Source organism: Truncatella angustata (genome assembly GCF_020726525.1).
Source record: "Truncatella angustata strain MPI-SDFR-AT-0073 chromosome Unknown BKA67scaffold_11, whole genome shotgun sequence".
Classification (NCBI taxonomy): Eukaryota; Fungi; Ascomycota; class Sordariomycetes; order Amphisphaeriales; family Sporocadaceae; genus Truncatella; species Truncatella angustata.
Window position 1 is genome coordinate 222,258 of NW_025763391.1, and position 18,384 is coordinate 240,641.

Consider the following 18,384-nt stretch of genomic DNA (forward strand, 5'->3'; position numbering starts at 1 on the left):
TAATGGTCCTCATTCAGTTGGCTAGGAGACTCCATATGCTTGAGAGGCCTTTGACGTGCTTCCTTGCAAGTTCAAACGATGCATATTGTTTCCAAAGCAGTAATTAGATATAATGCAAATAAAAGGAATAAAATATGTAAACAAAGCGAACTCCAATACACGAACGCAGGGCGGTCCTCCCTTCACAAGTATTGATCTACTCAGCTGTTTTGGATGCCTTAGTTCTTAGCCTCATGAACAGGAAGACACAGGCGTAAGATGAGATCACGTAGATTACAACAATAGCAGCATCTCTCCAACCGTAGTAATAATCTTTGATGTTCAGAGCAGCAAGATAATCACTACCGAAACGGTATTGACAAACCCTGCACCCCGAGGTGGCTCCTGGGTTCTGGAGGTATGTACGTGCTCCCTGGCCATCTACAGACATGTAGTCTGCTAAATAAGAGGCACAGGTTTGACCGCCAGGAGCATCGAATAGAGCGAACTCAGACTCTTTGCATATCACCGGACTGTCGAACATACCAAAGGTCATGATGCTGTCCATGAGGAAGGTGAAAGGGTTCAAATAATAGATCCAATATCTCCAGAAAGCTTGGATCTGGCCGTAAGGTACCAAGACACCGCAAAAAGCGATCAAGGTTCCGAGAAAAAGTGGGTTGGCCAGGGATGCAAAGACTGCGTTTGGAGCATAAGCAGCTATAGCCTGTCCCAAACCCGTGTATATGAACTCGTAACATAACATCACGAAGAAAACCGCACCTGACTTATTGGAATCTGTAGGAAAGCCAATAGTGTAATACCAACAGGCAAAATAGAAGACAGCGCACAGACACAGGTATGGAAGCTCCGAAACGATCAAGCCTGTCGTGAAAGAAATCCAGGAGTACATCTTGGATTTCTTCTCGCGAGCTTCGTAGACGTCACGACGCTCAATGAACAGCGGTTGTAGTTGATTCATTACACCTGGTGCAACGAAGATAAAGTTGAAAATCGCAAACATTTTCAGTTGTAAGTCGGCGACGCTATTACCAACTTTCCAGAATGAGAAGCCAACAAAAAGCGCTAACAATATGTGCAGAGCGAACTTATTGTTGATATAATCCGTGTTTCGATACAGAGCCACATTCATGCGCTGAGTGACAATCTTTATCTGCGTCCACATAGACGCCGCAAACTCATGTCCGTCATCAGTAGTGCCTGGTGGAGCGGCTGCAGCAGTGGTGATGATCCTGTCAAGTTCTTCGACAGTGTATGTGTACTCTGGCGATTTCAGCCAAATATGATGCCAGTCTTTTCCTCTCGCAAGGGTTCCAGAGACCACATCAATCATATGCTCTGCGGGGTTGGATGTGGTCGGACAGGGAGCATCGTAACGCGCGAAGTAGTCCTTGATCGTGTTTGCGTTGTCTCCAATTTCGCCAAAGTAGACAGTTTTTCCTCCACGTGCAAGTAGTAATAAGGTATCGAATTGAGAAAAGAGGGAGGCAGAAGGTTGGTGAATCGTAACGAGTACAGCTTGTCCGACATCGGCGAGTTTGCGGAGAAATCTGACCGTATTAAATGCGGCTTGTCCATCAAGACCAGACGTCGGCTCATCTAGAAAGATGAGAATACTTGGCTTGGATACCAACTCAACTCCAATCGTCAATCTCTTGCGCTGCTCAACTGACAGGCCAGCACCGACTTTTCCAATAAGGGTATTCGCAATATCATTCATCTCCAGAAGATCAATGATTGTGTCGACATATTTGAGTTTCTCTTCGTGAGAGACTGTTCGAGGCTGTCTAAGTAAAGCCGAGAATTCCAGAGCCTCTCTGACAGTCGCCAAAGGCTCGTGCACATCCAACTGTTCACAGTACCCAGCGGATCTTTGGAACGCCACATTTAGAGGCCTTCCATCGACCATGATCGACCCTTTGATAGTACCATCTGTCTTACGCTGTGCAAGCACATCGAGAAGGGTAGTTTTCCCCGCACCAGAGGACCCCATAAGCGCGCCTAACATACCGGGCTTGACCCACCCTTGTACGTTGTCTAATAGTACGCGGTCACCCTGGGGTGTTTTGACTGTATAGGTAAGGTCTTTTCATGTGAAGACCGAAGTATTTCGAACGATTTGATTGTCAAGAGTGACTGCATCATCAGAATAGGCACTAGGATCGGCGCTGATCTCCTCTTTTTTCACCCTTTCGATTGCTCCAGATTCCACGTCGGTCTTGTGTTGTTGGATATGCTTAGATTGTTCGCGAGGGACGAGAGATCCGCTCTTGCTCGAATTAGATTGCCAGCGGTTGGTGAAGATGATAGTGATGGCAACGAAAAACGCCCAGAATGCCCAGACGATGCCAAAGTTTCTCCAGAGGTGTGTATGGCTGTATGAAAGTCCATGGAGATATTCATCTCCTGTGAGACTGGTTGCTCCTTGAATTGCACCAGGAATTCCAGCACATGATTGGTAACCAGTATCATTGTATCCAGGTCCATTGGGTATAAGATTTGCAGAGACACAAGGGATTATGCGGTCGTGCAATTCGTTCGACAAAAGAGCTTCAAATCCAAAAGCAAGAGGATTCTGCAGAGTCTCAGTTAGCAGACTACCCACACATTGGAATAACAGGATGTCTGGGCTCACTAACCAGGTAAAAGATCCAAAAAAACCATTTATGCATCGACGGATAGGGAATTTGCTTCGTCTTGGTTAGCGAGAGATCTTTGAGAGCGCCGGGGTTTACAAACATAACCTGCGAACAAAACCAATGCACTGAAGAGAAAGCCGGACACTTTCGACGCTCCATCAAAAGTGCCAAAAACTGCTCCAATACTTCTGAACATGGCTGTCATGCACATAGTGACCGCGATGACTATAATCCAAAAGGTGAAAAATGCTCCACCATCCATCTTTAAGCCCGTCATGAAATACAAGACAATTCCGAAATGTGAGACTTGAAATACAATAACTGGTATATCAGCAGCAATTTGAGCAATACAAAATGCAGCGGGATGGTAGAATGCAAACGCTTTGTGCTTGGCGAGAACCGGTCGGCCAGTAAAGGAGTCGATAACCTCAGACATGGCCATGATAGAGTTGAAGAGAATAGCGAAGAACAAAGAACCGCCCTTGAGAAATAATCCAGCGGTCGTGTTGGGAGCATTATAGAAAAGAGAGCCAATGATGAGAGCCTGTATAAAACTTGAGACCTGCTTGATGACGAAAGTGGCTTTATCACCCCAAAGGATCTCATATTGCCGAATGATGCATGCTCTGACTTGTGTGGCGAAACTCGTCGTTAAGGGCGACTTTGTGGGTAGGCTCCTATCTTTGTCATGTTGAACCGCCTCCTGGAAGTCCGCTGTGCGGGTTTTCGCAACCTCTCGCATTGGATAGTTGTAATCCTTCTGCATCTCCGATTTGATGGGTGATTTCTCGTATTCCTCGCGAATTGCCGTAGCGGTCCTTGGGAATATACCTTCGAAACCTTCTCGAACGCGTCGCTCGGTAGGAACAGTAACACCAGTAAGGAAATCTCCAGTATTGGCGGCATCATCGCAAACGAACCCAAGGTCTTCCATGAAAGGACGGGCGTCTTTCATCGGACCATAGAAGATCTCTTTCCCTTCATCCAACACGAGGACTTTATCGAATAACTCGTAAATCCCGTTTCCGGCCTGGTATAGAGTGACTATTGTGGCAAGACCGAGAACATCTGTCATTGCTCTCAGTGCTCTCGCCCATTCAAGCGCGGTGCTAGCGTCAAGTCCTCTTGTGCTATTGTCCCAACAGTAGACACTACCTCTTGTTGCAAGCGTCTCAATAATCGATACACGTTTCCTCTCTCCTCCAGAAACACCGCGTACAAATTCGTTGCCAACTTTCGTGTTGTATGTATGCGAAATGCCCATGGACTTGAGCAAGAAATCCCTACTCTCAATCTGAAAATCCTTCGGCTTTTCGTGGACTGACGGAAGATGGTATGGAACCTTCATTCGAGTAGCAAAATCGATGGTCTGACCCACTGTGAGAGTTGGGAAAAACAACTCTTCCTCTGTGTTCATGACGATTTGGCCCCTGTACTTCTGTGCCTCAATGTGGTCCATACTACCGAATTTAATGTCGCCAGAAACCTCTGCATACCCATCTCTATAGTTTGCCAACATTTTCAAGAGAGTGGTACATCCAGAGCCTGGACGACCAAGGACAAGAAGCATCTCTCCGGGCTTCACACAACCATGTGTATTGTCGAGAATGGTGTTCAAGGGCGCCTTGTGTCTAGCTTCTCTGAAAAATTGAGCGACATTGAATTGCGAAAGAACGTTTTCATTGTGCACGTCGCCGGTCCCAATTCCCTTAACTGTAAGATTCTGCCATGTAACTCCCAGCTTGCGGTCCTTGAGATTATCTGCCTTGCCTTGCTGATGTTGCATTTTTACCTCCGGCATCAGCTTCCAGTCATCGGCCTTGCTGATTGGATGTGGATCCTCGTCCACCACATCGTCGATATCATTGTAAAATCGGCTTGTCCTATGACTTCGTGATGACCGACCGCTGCGAGTCTTTGAAAGAACTTCTGCAATGTTGTCGCCGGCACCGGCACTCACGCCAAAAGCTGTAGGCCCAGCAACGACCATCTCGAGGATGAACAGGAAATTGAGGAGAAGGAGTAAAGGTATCGCTGATGTCGTTGAAAATGGAATTCTCTGAAGAAACAAGAATCCTTTAATAGATTGTAAACACAACTCATTCTCGTCTGCAAAACTGTATATCCGCTGTAGAGCGAGGTCCTAGTTTCTAAGCACCCGGATTAGCAGGATGGGCTATCAGGTTGTCTAGGGGTTCCACAGAGCTCCGCAAATAAGCGGAACGCCCATGATATATCCGTAGACAAAGACATATATCCGACTACCATACTAAGATCCATCGCAGCCGCAACATCCGTGAAAGGCATGTTTTGCCCTATGTAGGTGTGAGTAAAGAACAGAATCCCCGCGGAATCCTGGAACGCCGTTCTCCATAGTAATAGTGGACCATTAATGGGGAGATATAATTGAGTGGATATCGGAAAGTTGAAGTGCTGAGCACACTGCTTTTCGTACTGAAGCTTTGGCGGCTGCAGGGCTAGGAGGGTTCATATCTCTCTGTCTCTGATACATAAAGTCGGTGTCCTAATAAAGCGCTGAAAACTGTGAATAATTGTCGGCTTCACGAAGAGTCACGGGCCGCCCGTGACTTTTGTTGGCTGCCTCCTCCGTAGTGACGATTCGAATTTCTTGGTATTACTTCTTGCGCGTTGATGAGAATCTGTTGCAAAACATTTGATCCTCAATTAGTGAGGCTTAGGGTGAAGTCAACATTTGTCCTAGTCGTGACGAAATCATATCACATGTAGGGCGCCATACTTAGTGAGCCGGAGCAACAAAGCTTTACTAGTCCAGCTAGTCCGTACTTTCGACATCCTCTGCCAAGCCACGCTTGGCAAGTGGGGCTGGTACCTGACCACCTCATTTTTGTACCTGGCCAGTTCACCCTCCACCTCTGAATCATCATTCAAAATGCCAGGGTGTCACGACAAAACTGTATTAGGCCGAAAATTTTATGTGGTGGCTGATCCTAAACATTTTAGTGCGCTGGCTCATATCAGTACTTCCGTCGGCTTCTTCCTTTTTAGACCACAATAAGTTGCATGCTTGCCCAAGGATGCCCGTTTGAAAGAATTAACCACGGGGCTCGATGAGATACTCTTCACTCGACGTGGACATATATCCCTATTTCCGAAGCGTCCAGCTTAGTGACCGGCATTCAACAGATTATACATGGATACTCCGGACGTTCCGGCTCCAACTGTCAAAGGTTTGCGCTCATTCCGGCTGTAGCAATTCAAAGCACTGACATACGGTGGATTCAGGCAGGAAGATACATCCGCGGATTTCCAAAGCCTGTCAGGAGTGCCGTAGACGCAAGGTCAAATGTGATGGCGCTTCAATGTGCAAGAACTGCGAACAGATATCTGTCGCTTGTACCTATCGGTCAACGACTCGAAACAGGAAGTCGGCCAAGCGAGCAGCAATCGCTCAGTCTCACCAACAGCCACTGTCTTTCATTGAAGGCCGGCGAAATGTGATTGATCCTCGAACATCTCTGCATCATCAGGAGGAGTTGCATCTGACAGAGCCTCAAACAAGGTCCGAAAAGATCCAAACAGTTGAAGAAGATGTCTCAGATTTGCAGTCCAACACATCGCAGACGCATGGCGATAAGTATAGTACTGCGGGTACCAATTGCAGCGTATCTGCAACCCATCTTACGTCCGCACACTGCATGCTCCAGCTTTACTACGGCGCATCATCCAACTTTTCGTTTTTGCAGCAAATCCACCATAGTCTTTCCGGGCCTGCAAATCCATCGAGACCACGCGACGAAGTTGAGGAGGGTGGTGCAGGACTCGACTTTTATGGGCAGCGTTCTCTATTTTTCGGAACATCTGATGCCAGCTACCAGTTAAACGGACACGCAGGTATCTCGCCGCTAACTCTCCTTTCTGATCAACTCGCCGAATCATTTCTCGAAGATTACTTAAACACAATCTACCATCTCCATCCTTTTCAGTCATTGTCCGAGCTACGTCGGCTAGTCAAGCTGTTATATGAGAATCCCCAAATGAGAAACCTTGGCACTGATGAGACTGCTATCTTAATGGCTGTTTTAGCCATTGGTGCCACTATGACAACGAACACATTGTGGGCCGAAATGCTAGCTGAAAAGGCGAAAAATATTGCGAACACATTAGGCCACGTTGTGAACCTAAAATCTGTCCAGCTATCCTTACTTCTGATACGTACCCCCCAATTTTCTGTTCTAATGCTCCAAGCTAACTTTATTTTCACGCTCACTACGAATCTATTCTTGGTCGTCCCAATTCGGCGTATCTTTATCTTGGCATAGCTGTACGAAAAGCATTTGCAGCAGGTCTACACCGGGATTCACCAACTTACGAAGCAAATGGGAGGAAACATATACAACAACAGGAAAGACGCACAACTATATGGTGCCTCTATTTCTTCGAATCGTTAGTATACTTTGGCAGTGGTGATGAGGTTTCGGGTTTCACACTCTTGCTGACTTTTGCACAGCCTGATTTGCTTCGCTTTAGGCCGACCCAGTTCTATTGCCCGTCATGAAATAAGCAGTCCATACCCAGATAACCAGCCTTTCATTTCAGCACTCGTCAAGCTGACACATGTGATGTCGGAAGCTGCAGCATCTATATATGCATATCAGCAGTCATCACTGCAAGATCTTTACCGCAAAGCTCAAAATATATATCGGGGACTACAGGATTATGCATTAGATGTACAAGAAAGACTCGGAATCTGTTTGACTAAACCATCTGTGCCTACTGAGCTAGATGTTCATCACATTTTCCTACAAAATTGTAAGTGACGCCGCAGCTTTTCTATCACTAAAGCAACTGATGAAATTTCAAGTGTATTATCATACATTAGCTCTTACTTTCCGACCCTTCCTGGTGGCTGATATGGATCATCAAAAGTCAAATGTCAAGTCAGGAAATTCTAGCGTTTCAAGAAATCAAAGTGGTCGACCGTCGATTGAGAGCTGTCTGTGGGTGCCAGAAGCATGCAACCATGCGGTGGACGCAGCATTCAAGCTGATTCACTTCATATTTACCGCCATTGAACAGAATGTCATGATGAGGGTAAGTTCATTTCTCTCTACTGAGAGGTTTGTGATAAGCGGCTGATACTATACAGGGTGTAAAGTTCTTCGCTTTCTACGTTGAAGGCGCTTGCTTCTTACTGATATATGATGTCCTGCGCGACCGTTCTGCCAAGAATAGAAATGTATCTGCTGTAAAAGTTGGACTGCAATGTCTCAAAACTATGGTGCCTGGTGGAGGAATGATCACAAGCAACATCTTATCTATTCAGAAGTTACTTGATACTCTTGATGAGATGCCTTTGTCGGCAGCACCAAGAGTTAATGATTCTGCTTCAGCTGGCTTAGACCAAATACCGTCCCTACCTGACAACTTTGGTTTCATGACAGCTGCGCCAAATTATGTACCAAGCCAATACGGGGCCGCTAGTTATCCATTGGATACACTAGTGAACTTTGCTGCAGGTTGGGCTACTTTTAAAGACGGTCATTACATGAGCCAGAGTATCGTTCCTGAGCCCGAACGCTTCAACCCGGATCTATTGGGCCAAAATTGGGAGTTCGACAATGTCTTGAATGTTCCGGGAACTCTTTTCTAGGTTGGTGTGTTTATTCATTCATCAGTTATCAAGTCAGTATCCTCTATACATTTGGCATCAGGTAGACAGACGCATAACCCTTGGTGAAGTGTCAGATTTTATCCGGCATCGGATTGCAATAGGGTATATGAGGGCTGGAATCCTCCATATGTGATAGAGAGTAGGGCTCAGCGCGTCAATACTAGCACCCTAGCACTTCCTTGCAACACCAACGTCTGACATGAAGTCGGACCAAATTCATTGGCTCATTCAAATTACCGCTTATTACACTTGATATGAAAGTGACGTAAACCCAATCCTACGCAATTCTTGGTTTAGTGGTATCTGACTCGACAGGCCCACATACAATTAAGTGGGCATATCCTATTCCCTCTGAGCAGACACCCCGCGACCCTGGCCACACCGGTGACACTAGTAAGTAAGACTGATCCGCTCCGAGTGATACTATATCGGGCTAAAGCCTATTCACTGTACGGGCCACACGCATGGACTTGCGTCAATTCATTCCAATCAACCAATGGGTGAAATTCATCCTACAAAGCATACAGCTCCATAAAGCTTGATTTACGATCCGGGACGGGAAAATCACTTGTTACTCAGTGGATCTCATCTGGATATAGTAACTCCGTAGCACTTCACACTATGGGGAAAATAACTTGGCACTAGTTTATATATCCGACCTATCGGCTTATACTGTAACATAAACTGCATGTCCGACTGTCTCCAAATTGACGCAATCAGCAGTGAATGGTGGCCAATGAATAAAAATGGATTCCTGGGTTAGTTGGGATACCTAATTAGTCAAGCAAAAGCAATGCTCGCATGTAATTAGGTAGTGACTAGTTGAGGAGGAATATAAAGGATGGAAGACACAACCATCCAGTCCACGACAGAGCAGATCCTAAATCACCAAACAACAAAGCAGGAAATTCATCTTTCAAGCTAACATGCCAACTTACCCACCATTTGAGCCAGAATCAGGTACGACTTTAAGTCTTCAGCACGTTTAATACTGACCATCCAGGCTTGAGATTCACCCAAGAAATCCACAATGACACCTATCCCGCTATCGACCCTTCACCATCTGATTGCCGCGGCAAGGCTGTCTACATCACTGGTGCCTCAAAGGGAATTGGACTGGCGTTAGCTCTTGCGTATGCCACTGCAGGTGCCTCACAAATTGGACTTGGTGCAAGATCTCTCTCTGCAACAATACAGGACGAGGTCATCGATGCGGCCAAAAAGGCCGGCCACACTGCTCCTCAAGTTCTTAAAAACAAGCTGGATGTTACTGACTCGAATTCTGTAGCTGAAGCTGCAAGGCTTGCTGAGAAGGAGTTTGGACGCTTGGATATACTCGTTAACAATGCGGGCTACTTGGAAGAATTTGCACCTCTATGTGATGGAGATGAGAAGGAGTATTGGCGGACCTGGGAAATCAACATTCGGGGCGTATACTGGATGTCAAAGGCAATGATTCCACTCTTGTCAAAGGGTGGGGAGATGACTATTATTAATATTAGCTCCATCGGAGCTCAGAACCTGTCTCGCGGTGCGAGTGGATATCAGACGACGAAGTTTGCACTCCTCCGATTCACCGAGTTTTTGAATGTCGATTATGGGAACGAGGGCTTATTAGCATATTCCGTCCATCCGGGAGGAATTCCAACGGACTTAGCCAAGGGTATGCCGTCAAATGCATTCTCTGCTCGTGAGTATCTATCCTACCACTCATATGTGCGAGACTAATAGATGGATAGTTCTCGTGGATACTGTCGAACTTGCTTCAAACACGATAGTTTTCCTGACAAAGGAGAAGAGAGAATGGCTGGCAGGCAGATATGTCAGCTGCACATGGGATATGCCTGAATTCATTTCTCGAAAGAAGGAAATTGTTAATGATGACAAGCTCAAGATGAGAATGGTTTGGTAAATAGAGAACACATATTTGAGGACAGTGTTTCAAGGTTTCAGGACTACAAAGAGTTGCTTACAACTACTCGGCCAGCAAGAGCGTCTTCCCACACCAGCCCCCATATATCTGCCAATAATGCTTTCGCACAAGTTTGCTTCGTTCCAATGTGATGCATCGTGATCATGTATGTCTTCTCCTTGTTCATTACACAAAGGTTCGTCACGCTTCCCGACTTGATAAAACAGTTCGTACCCAGCATCTATGCCACACTAATCACTGTTGTTTAACACCGTATCACGCACGGCAGATAATCTCTCTAGAGTTCATAATCCGTTAGGTTTACCACCGAAAAGAGTTATATTCATATACTTAGGGGCAATCATTTCTATTTGTACAAGACCTCATTGTCGAATCCACACCTTGGCCGCAATATGCACCGACATGTGCATGTCATATACCTCATGTCCACGATCTGCCCTACTTGTATACCCATATATCTCGCTAATCGCTTGCTTTGAAGCTACCTCCGACTGCGCTTTATATAGGAGTGACCGTTGATCCTCAAGTCCCTATCAACAACATTAAAAACAGATTGGTTGCGAAATGATCGGTATGTTAGAGCTGGTCGAACCATACGAGTCATGTAACTGCAACTGCATTTCGATACATGCGATTCCTCGTATTATGGCTGCTGTCAGATTTTGGCGGGGATGTTTGCCAGATTGAAACCTCCCATCCCGGCCGATTAAGGCTCAATGATACTGTTAATTCCGACCCGGCAATAGAAAAAGGTGAGAAATTATGAAGTGGAGCCAAGGCGGATGGCGAATGGTGGATATGCCTAAACTCAGAGGAAGACGTAGGAATGAATGCGGTACGGGGCCTTTGGACCAGGATGTGAATGTAAGGGGTGTAGATGACAGATATGCAGGTACGTCAGGGAAAGAACCCGAGGAGGCTCCGCATGCCACGGTCGTCTCTGCCCGGAAACCTCGAGAGAATCTTGGCAGTATCGCCCTCCATACGTGTATTCATGCTGCTCTGAACAATATCTATAGGCATTATTTTAGGTCTCCTTTCCAAGTACTACGAGTCACGATGACAATGCCCACTGTAAAAATCTAGCATAAACTCTATCTTTTGCACTCTGCTTCTTATCCCATTATCGTCGCCCCGCGCGATGTATGCCATACAAAGCCGTACAGTCATAGCTCAATCAATGGCGGAGTACCCAACAACTTATAAGTTCTAGCTTTACAAAACCTTTTCAACCCTATTTACTCCGTTGAATTTTCAACTGACGCTCATTCCGGAAACATCATGTATGAACTAGGATCGCCCTTTTTCTATCAGTTAAATTACCCCATAATTGTCCATGTTTTTTATTGTGTAATGGGTCAATGTTGTGTTTAGCGTAGATGACCGGGCAAAAAGTTCGTATCCAAGTCATTATACGAGGTGAAGCTTTGCAGTGAGAGTGTCTGGAGGCTCTGTTCGCTCGGCATTGTTTGCCGATAGTCTTGCTCAAAGTCCGAGTGATAAAGCTCAAATGAGCTTGCTCTTTCTTTGCGATTACAAGTAGAACTCTTCTCCGAATTGTTAGCTACCTTAATCGAATCCTGCTGATGAATTTCTAGTTAAGACCATTATCCATATACCGACTACAAGGGAGTTCTCCATCACATTTTGTCTTCCTTTGCCTACCCCTTTAACATGCTTTCCAAACTCTTGTATATCTGTCCATACTGCTTCCGTGCGGTGATAAGGGTGCATGATCATGGACCGGTGAATGCGCTGTTTGACTTGCCCGTTTCGAGTTTCAGTGTACTGGTTTCAAAGACTTCGTACTCGATGTTGTTTTTACTTCTTGCGCTAGTAGACAGTTTGACGTTATCCGCCAATATAGAAGTAGGTATATTTTTGTCCATTGTGATATATAAAAACGGTCGACAGCAAACTAAAGCCGAACGCTTAATAGTAGGGTCGATTGAATTCGGGCTACAAGCATATATGATAGCATGCACAACACGACCAGCGCGTAAGAATGTTTCACTACTAGTGCACCTCGCGAGGATAGGTGCAAGAGAGAAATAAACAATAGTTGAAGCAGTAGGTGGTAATTTTAAACTGAAAGACTAGCTTGAAGCTTTTGGAACCTGTCTGAGTGCCAATGGGAGATTATTATTGTGAGAACTAGTACAGCATTAAGCAGCCGTGAGGATTATGTTATGATGCTGCATTGGCAGAAATCCAGAAATCTAAAACCATTTGGATGATTATGATGCCCCCTTTGAACCTAATAGGAAGGCCGCGCGGTGCGCTCTATAAAACCATCCGTGAGTTACATCCGAATGTAGGCCTAGCTGTTGCTGTTGCTGGCAAGGGTAAGGTATTGAGCGAAGTAATCAGAATCGCTAGAAATTTCTTCTAGTTAGAGCCGAAGATACTAACTCAATGACCTTATGTGTGTGTTAGTCACAGATCAGTCAAATCAGTTTCGCTCAGTCGATTGCAATTCTTCCTGGAGGTCTCCTGTCAGGTACCGCTAGTCATGCTAGGCGAGTAAGCCCGTTTCCCGCGACGAACCCGAACGGAAGTCGGGCTTTCCCGCCAGCCAGCATGCAATCCGGATATACGTCTCAACTAACGTTATGCTCCGCATGACTCGCTATACCCGTGGGTAGCGTACTATACGGAGACCAGGTCGTGTGGGTTTCGCATCCCGCGACGACCGGATCCGCTTACTCAGCGGCGCGTTTATAAATAGCCGTCCGTGCAGAGCGAACGCCCTGCCCGTGTTAGATCACAACTACGGATAGTGTACTTGATAAAATTTTGTTATACCGAGACATTAGGCTCGCCGTTATTGTAAAGACGCCGGCGACGGCGCGTATAATATTGTTTAGTTTGTTATTCCCAATAGCGAACCACCTCTAGATACCTAATAGAGGATAAGAGGTACTAGTAATGGCTTGGTTAACCTGATCTAGCTTTGTAAGCACTAGCCAACTTGTGACTCCGTCTTCTTTTAACGTCGAAGCTAGCCATCTCGGTATCTAGACGCCTTGAGATAGAGTGGTAGTACCTTGCGGCATGGGCAGATTCGGCTTTTCCGATACCTACATAGAAATATTGGCGAGCCTCTGGAGGTCTTCTTCCAGATTGACGTTAGCGTCTGCATCATCCTTATATTCCTCGCGTCTCCCAACTATTGTAGGGGCACGAGAGAACTCAGTAATGTAAAAGCTCGAAGCGCTTGGTTTATGGGACGTTCTGGCTGCGAAAACGTTTTAAAGCAATCCGATACCTCCTATTCCCGCGAGAAAGCAGGTTTGCTCTTGGAGACCTGTTACGGTGATCAGAAGGCAGGTCCATAATATCGCAAGCACCAAAGAAATCCAGCGAGTCTCTGATCATAGAACCGATATGCCGGTCGTAAGACTTTCCAAGTCTCAGGATCCGTAAGCGCCAATAAACACCATAATGTAAAGATGCCCGTTACCACGTGTCAGACATGTTACTTTGTCGCGCTTCAAGTTTCGGCCGGCTCATTTTCTTCTGTCCACTACGGTATAGCACATGTAATAGTGGTAAGCAAACTTCCACACAAGGTAATAATCATAATTGCTTAATTACGTATAAAGCCCAAGGTGGAATAGAAATCGCAATCCGCGCAAGAAGCGTAACCCATCTAAGCCACTATACGAAGTCATAGCTAGGGTTCGAGACAACGCTAAGCTTGAACATATTAATTCTGATAGACTCGGCCCGACCACCTTATTCCTCTGCACGCGCATTGACTTTGTGCCTGATTTCGAGGTCTCGTAAGTGGCGACCTAACACCTAGGAACGATTTTCTCTAAAAGGTCCATTAGAGCAATGAACAACCATCGAAGTACTATTGTTTGTTAGCATTAGTCTTATATCTCCGATAGCCGGGAGTAGATCTGAGAACGGGTAAGCTGCCTATCTGAATAAAAATGCTACGAGTGTAATTAAGAGGCCTGGAGTTCTTTTGCCAGGCAGGCGACCCTCGTAACCAACAAGCTAAGCGATTGATTTTTGCACAATGCCACCACTAATAAGGAGGAGAAGGCTAAGGATATCGCATGTATTAGCCCATTGATCTCGACGCTCTTCGGCAGGGTTGCTTATGGTGCCCATCTCTGTTGTGCCCTATGATATTTCAAATAGCCTTTACGGACAACTCATTCCTGTTTAACTAAGGTTGCGTACTAATGAGTTAACCTGTTAGTGCTTAACGGGGGAGTGTTCCGTTAAGATGCCTCCCAGGTATAATCCTTAACTAGCCTGAGCTATAAAGCCCGTAAGCTACATGATAAGCATGGTGTTACTAGTCTCTTGATAGGTCATAACTCAGATCCGCATAACATCCTTTTCAACGTGTGCCCTCACTAAGCCGTACTTCGTCAGGATTTCCATAATATCACGCTCTAGCTCAACTGCGGCCCTAGAGCTTGCCATTTTCTTTAATACGGTAGCTCTTTTTTTTTTTCGAATACGTTATAGGAGAGGGAACTATAAGCACTCGTCAACGGCCATACGAAGACTACCGGGCATCATAGCGGTTGGCCCGTCAGTGCCGGTGCCGCCTATCATGTTAAAAGTAGAGTTTGGATCTTGACGTCGACACAAGTAGAGCTCTATTTCCTCCGGGAGTGGGACGTTTATTACACGCTTTATAGCTTCCGCCGCGCACCGAAGCAAAGAGCCCCACCATAATACAGTAGCAACATGGCGGAAGTGACGTGCCTAACGCAAACCAGGTCCCGGACATTAAGGTCAGGACTAACGCATTATAACAATGGGACTCGATGGGGGTGGGTATCTTTAGGGGTTTGGGTCACTCCGAGTAGTAGGCTGTGAGCCGCATCTAACAACCCTGGAAGCAGACATGACGGTCCGTTCCTAACAAGCTCCCTACAAACCTACGGGGACGTATACCTTCTGGGAACATTCAATTTCTAGCTCAATGTGTAGGTCGAATCCATATGGTACAAGACGGAGCGTGGGTCGTGCAGCTTGAGAAAGGTCATACGCAATCATTTGACTCCTGAACCCCCATCGGACATTAGTCTCTCGTCCTGCTGAGTAGCACCAGCATGGTTTGAGCTTACTGCTCTTGATCAAACAACTAACTCGGCCCAGCAATTTGACGCGCTAGCAAAGGGCTTCTATTTAACCCGCCCATGTCGACTAGTACTTCTCTAACGTGTGAGTCCCTTGGTTGTCTTCTTGGAGGATGTCCAACAAGCAAAGCAACACTGAATCCTTCATGTCCTCCCAAAACCACTGGGTCATATCAGAACATAGTGCCGATCGCCAATATCACAGGATGTGTTGTCACTGCCATGGTTGCAGGTTTGGGAGGTTAGAACTCAAGGCCGGATAGCACAGGTACAAAGGGATAGTAAACCTGGATTATTCTTGGCCACACAGTCAAGACATTGGGGCAATAAGCATACGGCCAAAAGCGAATGGCAGGGGTGTTCAGTGCAAAACAGGGAGCTAATCGGGCCACCTGTATGCTATCAGATATTTTGAGATAACGGCTATTTTTTGGGTCTAGCATGAACTGCCTCACAAGTCAGTTTGTGGGAGTGGACAGTGACGCAACGTGGTCTCCTGGACCAAGTCAGCGGCAGTTGTCGTGATGGTATACCGGTCCCGTGACATTTTCGGAAGGGCTGTGCTCTTCGTTCCAGCCGCGCTTCTCCTTCAGGTGTTTCAGCTAGTCCAGAGGGGATGCATGAAGGGTGTAACGTGCTTAGATCTCCGAATTAGCTTCAATTCAGATGGGTAGAACGCTACATAGCGATCAAGGAGATGGTGGATGATGGGTGGCATTGCAAATATGGGGTTTTCCTTTGTTGATTTTCCGATCAGGGGCGGTGTTATTGGGTGCAGGCGGCTGTATAGACTTGATACTAGAAGCCCATGCCCCATTCAGTAGAGAACGGGGTATAAGTCTAGCCTTTCATCCATCCCTGCAGTAGGTGGCTGGTGCCTTGCACCTTGTAGACACGTATAGTCAGTCCTCTTGTTCTTCACAGCTTCTATGTAAAACATTGAGAATTTAGACATGGTTCAAAGGGATTGCCGGCAAGAGCTGCACGCTGATGAAGCTCCTCTACCGAGGAGTGCATGACCAATATAGCACGGCACAAATTAAATGATTCCCCCTTTCCCACTCTAACTACCCGTCGACCCTGAGTTGTCTCGCATAATTCTGACCGTGGTCTCACAAGATAGCCAGAGAGTATCGAGGTACTTGGGCATGAATACGTTCTAATTGCAATCGAAAGACACGACCTTCCTCTCATGGTGCCTCAATATTTAAGTTACCAGCCTTGGGCGTGCAGTGCCTGGTAAGCCTGAGGTTAGAAAAGTGAGAAACACGGTGCTGCTCTGTATTGCAGTGTCGTTGCAGAGGTGCTCAGCTATGTGAGATTTCACTATACTTTGCTTTGAACTCCGTACGCTACGGTGTCAATCGCCCATTGGGTAATGGCTGCCCATGGTGTCTCAGCAAGCAGGCCATCGCTTGCCTTGACTAGCGCCGCGGCCCATCCATTGAGAAACCAAAAATTCCGCTCCGCAGAATGCAACATGACGGAGTAATGCAGTAGGATGGCTATTGCAGCAGGATGCCGACGCCGAACATACCCCAGGAACCCATCAGGTAAGAACAACGGCCATCGCATTATGGCTCGCAACTTTTCAGTTACCAAAACACCATCGCTGGAATATCCTTCCGAGAGGCAGTCACAGAGAGCAGATGTCGCCGCTTCCATACAGACTCTTTCTTGGTGGTCGAGCATATCAGTGCGTTCGAAAAGGGACTTCAGGGTGGATATGTGAAATAGGAGATCCTGCATTGGCGCTCTCCCTCGGGGGTCTTTGGTCTGGTTGAATATGCCTCTTAGAGGTCCACCTCTGAGATCCTCAGCAGTGCTGGACACTATCAATCCCATCCCTTTAATTAATGTGAATATCTCTAATATAGTATCGATTGTGCAGACGAAGTTGCTGCGCTCCTCGTAACAGGGAAGTATGGCGAATGCCCCTAGGATGATGAAGGTAGACGTTGCGTAGATTGCGTGGCAATTGTTTGAGGTGATGGTGCCAGCCAAGGCTTCCCTCAAGCCAGTTATCGCATGGCCCTGATGCTGAGAAGCTTGCAGAAGATACATTTGACGATGATCGTGCTGCTGGAATGCCAGGTGGAGTCCTGAGAAGGCCAGAATCTGGTGCAGCAAGAACGGATGATGGAGTCCCTCCCTGGGCACATCAAGCTGCAGGGCGTTTTGGGCCTCAGTGTTTGCAGATATGGTGCGATAGGCAACGGTGCAATAGTGATGCATCAATCCAGCGGCGGCAATCCAATCGCTGGAGCACTGCGTCGGACTCTCGGCCAGAAACCGGACGAAGCAGGCGAATGGATCGGGCGAAGGTGGTGAGGCATCCTGAGCCTGGTTGTGATGGGACTGTCTTCCCATATCCAGATCTGGCGATGGCTCGACAGACGGATTTGACGAAGGGGAGGTGAGTGGCGACCGCTCGTCCTGCCGCAACAATCAGTACGACACGCTGCTGCGAAGGCCTGGAGACTGAAGCATCTGGGTTCTTACCGATACTATTCTATATAGCCGCTCTGTCTGTCTGGCCACAGCTGGGCTGCGGCCCTTACATCCTACGGCGGCGGCGGTGACGAGGCTGCATGGTAGTGAATGTTTTATGCAGGCTGTACAAGGACGTTTCTCGTCGCACTGGATCCTGCTCAATCAGACCAGTCCAGAAACACCGGTTTCTTTTTCTCACCCCCATCGACTCAGGGTGGTGCAGGCCGGGCGGCTCACATAGCTTAATTCTGCGTTCTTTACATCGAGAGCATCCAAGGCGGGACTTCTTGTAGCCCAGTTTTTTCATTGTGCAGCAGGGCCCCCGGCACAGCCTTTTATACAGGGGTCTACCACCAACAGCAGGGCGACCAGATGACGGGAATGCACGGGGAGACGGAAAGGTTTTATTGTGCCCGGACGTGAATGGCGCAGGCAGCTGACATGTTGGAATCAAGTATCAACCACAGTCGTCTTCGATCCATCGCGGAGTCCGTGCAGAAGCTGGATTTCCAGCTTGGGAGTGGGGCAAAAAGGAGGCACCGTAGCCACGTTCGG

At 47.0% G+C, this 18,384-nt stretch overlaps 4 protein-coding genes across 4 annotated transcripts; 2 read left to right on the forward strand and 2 right to left on the reverse strand.

Annotated features, from left to right (window-relative positions):
* Positions 1–196: 196 nt before the first annotated feature.
* Positions 197–4,629, reverse strand: BKA67DRAFT_595722 (ABC-2 type transporter-domain-containing protein; the record flags this gene model as incomplete). The annotated part of the gene is made up of 4 exons (XM_046105200.1): positions 197–2,056; positions 2,102–2,575; positions 2,640–2,690; positions 2,740–4,629. 4 exons carry the CDS (start codon positions 4,627–4,629, stop codon positions 197–199), a joined length of 4,275 nt encoding a protein of 1,424 aa, XP_045951833.1.
* A 918-nt stretch (positions 4,630–5,547) lies between these two features.
* BKA67DRAFT_584781 (fungal-specific transcription factor domain-containing protein) lies at positions 5,548–8,528 on the forward strand. The gene is made up of 6 exons (XM_046104167.1): positions 5,548–5,848; positions 5,904–6,829; positions 6,883–7,064; positions 7,129–7,430; positions 7,483–7,712; positions 7,768–8,528. Exons 1-6 carry the CDS (start codon positions 5,812–5,814, stop codon positions 8,269–8,271), a joined length of 2,181 nt encoding a protein of 726 aa, XP_045951834.1. The 5' UTR covers positions 5,548–5,811; the 3' UTR covers positions 8,272–8,528.
* A 643-nt stretch (positions 8,529–9,171) lies between these two features.
* On the forward strand, positions 9,172–10,244 carry BKA67DRAFT_631777 (NAD-P-binding protein). Its single transcript, XM_046105597.1, has 3 exons — positions 9,172–9,252; positions 9,296–9,982; positions 10,032–10,244. The coding sequence occupies exons 1-3, from the start codon at positions 9,219–9,221 to the stop codon at positions 10,202–10,204; spliced, it is 894 nt and encodes a 297-aa protein (XP_045951835.1). The 5' UTR covers positions 9,172–9,218; the 3' UTR covers positions 10,205–10,244.
* A 6,163-nt stretch (positions 10,245–16,407) lies between these two features.
* BKA67DRAFT_110587 (uncharacterized protein) lies at positions 16,408–18,012 on the reverse strand. The gene is made up of 2 exons (XM_046094882.1): positions 17,839–18,012; positions 16,408–17,772 (listed from the first exon to the last, which is right to left on the reverse strand). Exon 2 carries the CDS (start codon positions 17,704–17,706, stop codon positions 16,663–16,665), a length of 1,044 nt encoding a protein of 347 aa, XP_045951836.1. The 5' UTR covers positions 17,707–17,772; positions 17,839–18,012; the 3' UTR covers positions 16,408–16,662.
* Positions 18,013–18,384: the final 372 nt, after the last annotated feature.

Coding starts and splice junctions, on each gene's coding strand:
- BKA67DRAFT_584781 (XM_046104167.1), top strand. CDS start 5,812: ATGGATACTCCGGACGTTCCGGCTCCAACTGTCAAAG. Junction 6,830..6,882: donor TCCAGCTATCCTTACTTCTG/ATACGTACCCCC, acceptor CTTTATTTTCAC/GCTCACTACGAATCTATTCT. Junction 7,431..7,482: donor TCACATTTTCCTACAAAATT/GTAAGTGACGCC, acceptor TGAAATTTCAAG/TGTATTATCATACATTAGCT.
- BKA67DRAFT_110587 (XM_046094882.1), bottom strand. CDS start 17,706: ATGGGAAGACAGTCCCATCACAACCAGGCTCAGGATGCCTCACCACCT.
- BKA67DRAFT_631777 (XM_046105597.1), top strand. CDS start 9,219: ATGCCAACTTACCCACCATTTGAGCCAGAATCAG. Junction 9,253..9,295: donor ACCATTTGAGCCAGAATCAG/GTACGACTTTAA, acceptor CTGACCATCCAG/GCTTGAGATTCACCCAAGAA. Junction 9,983..10,031: donor GTCAAATGCATTCTCTGCTC/GTGAGTATCTAT, acceptor ATAGATGGATAG/TTCTCGTGGATACTGTCGAA.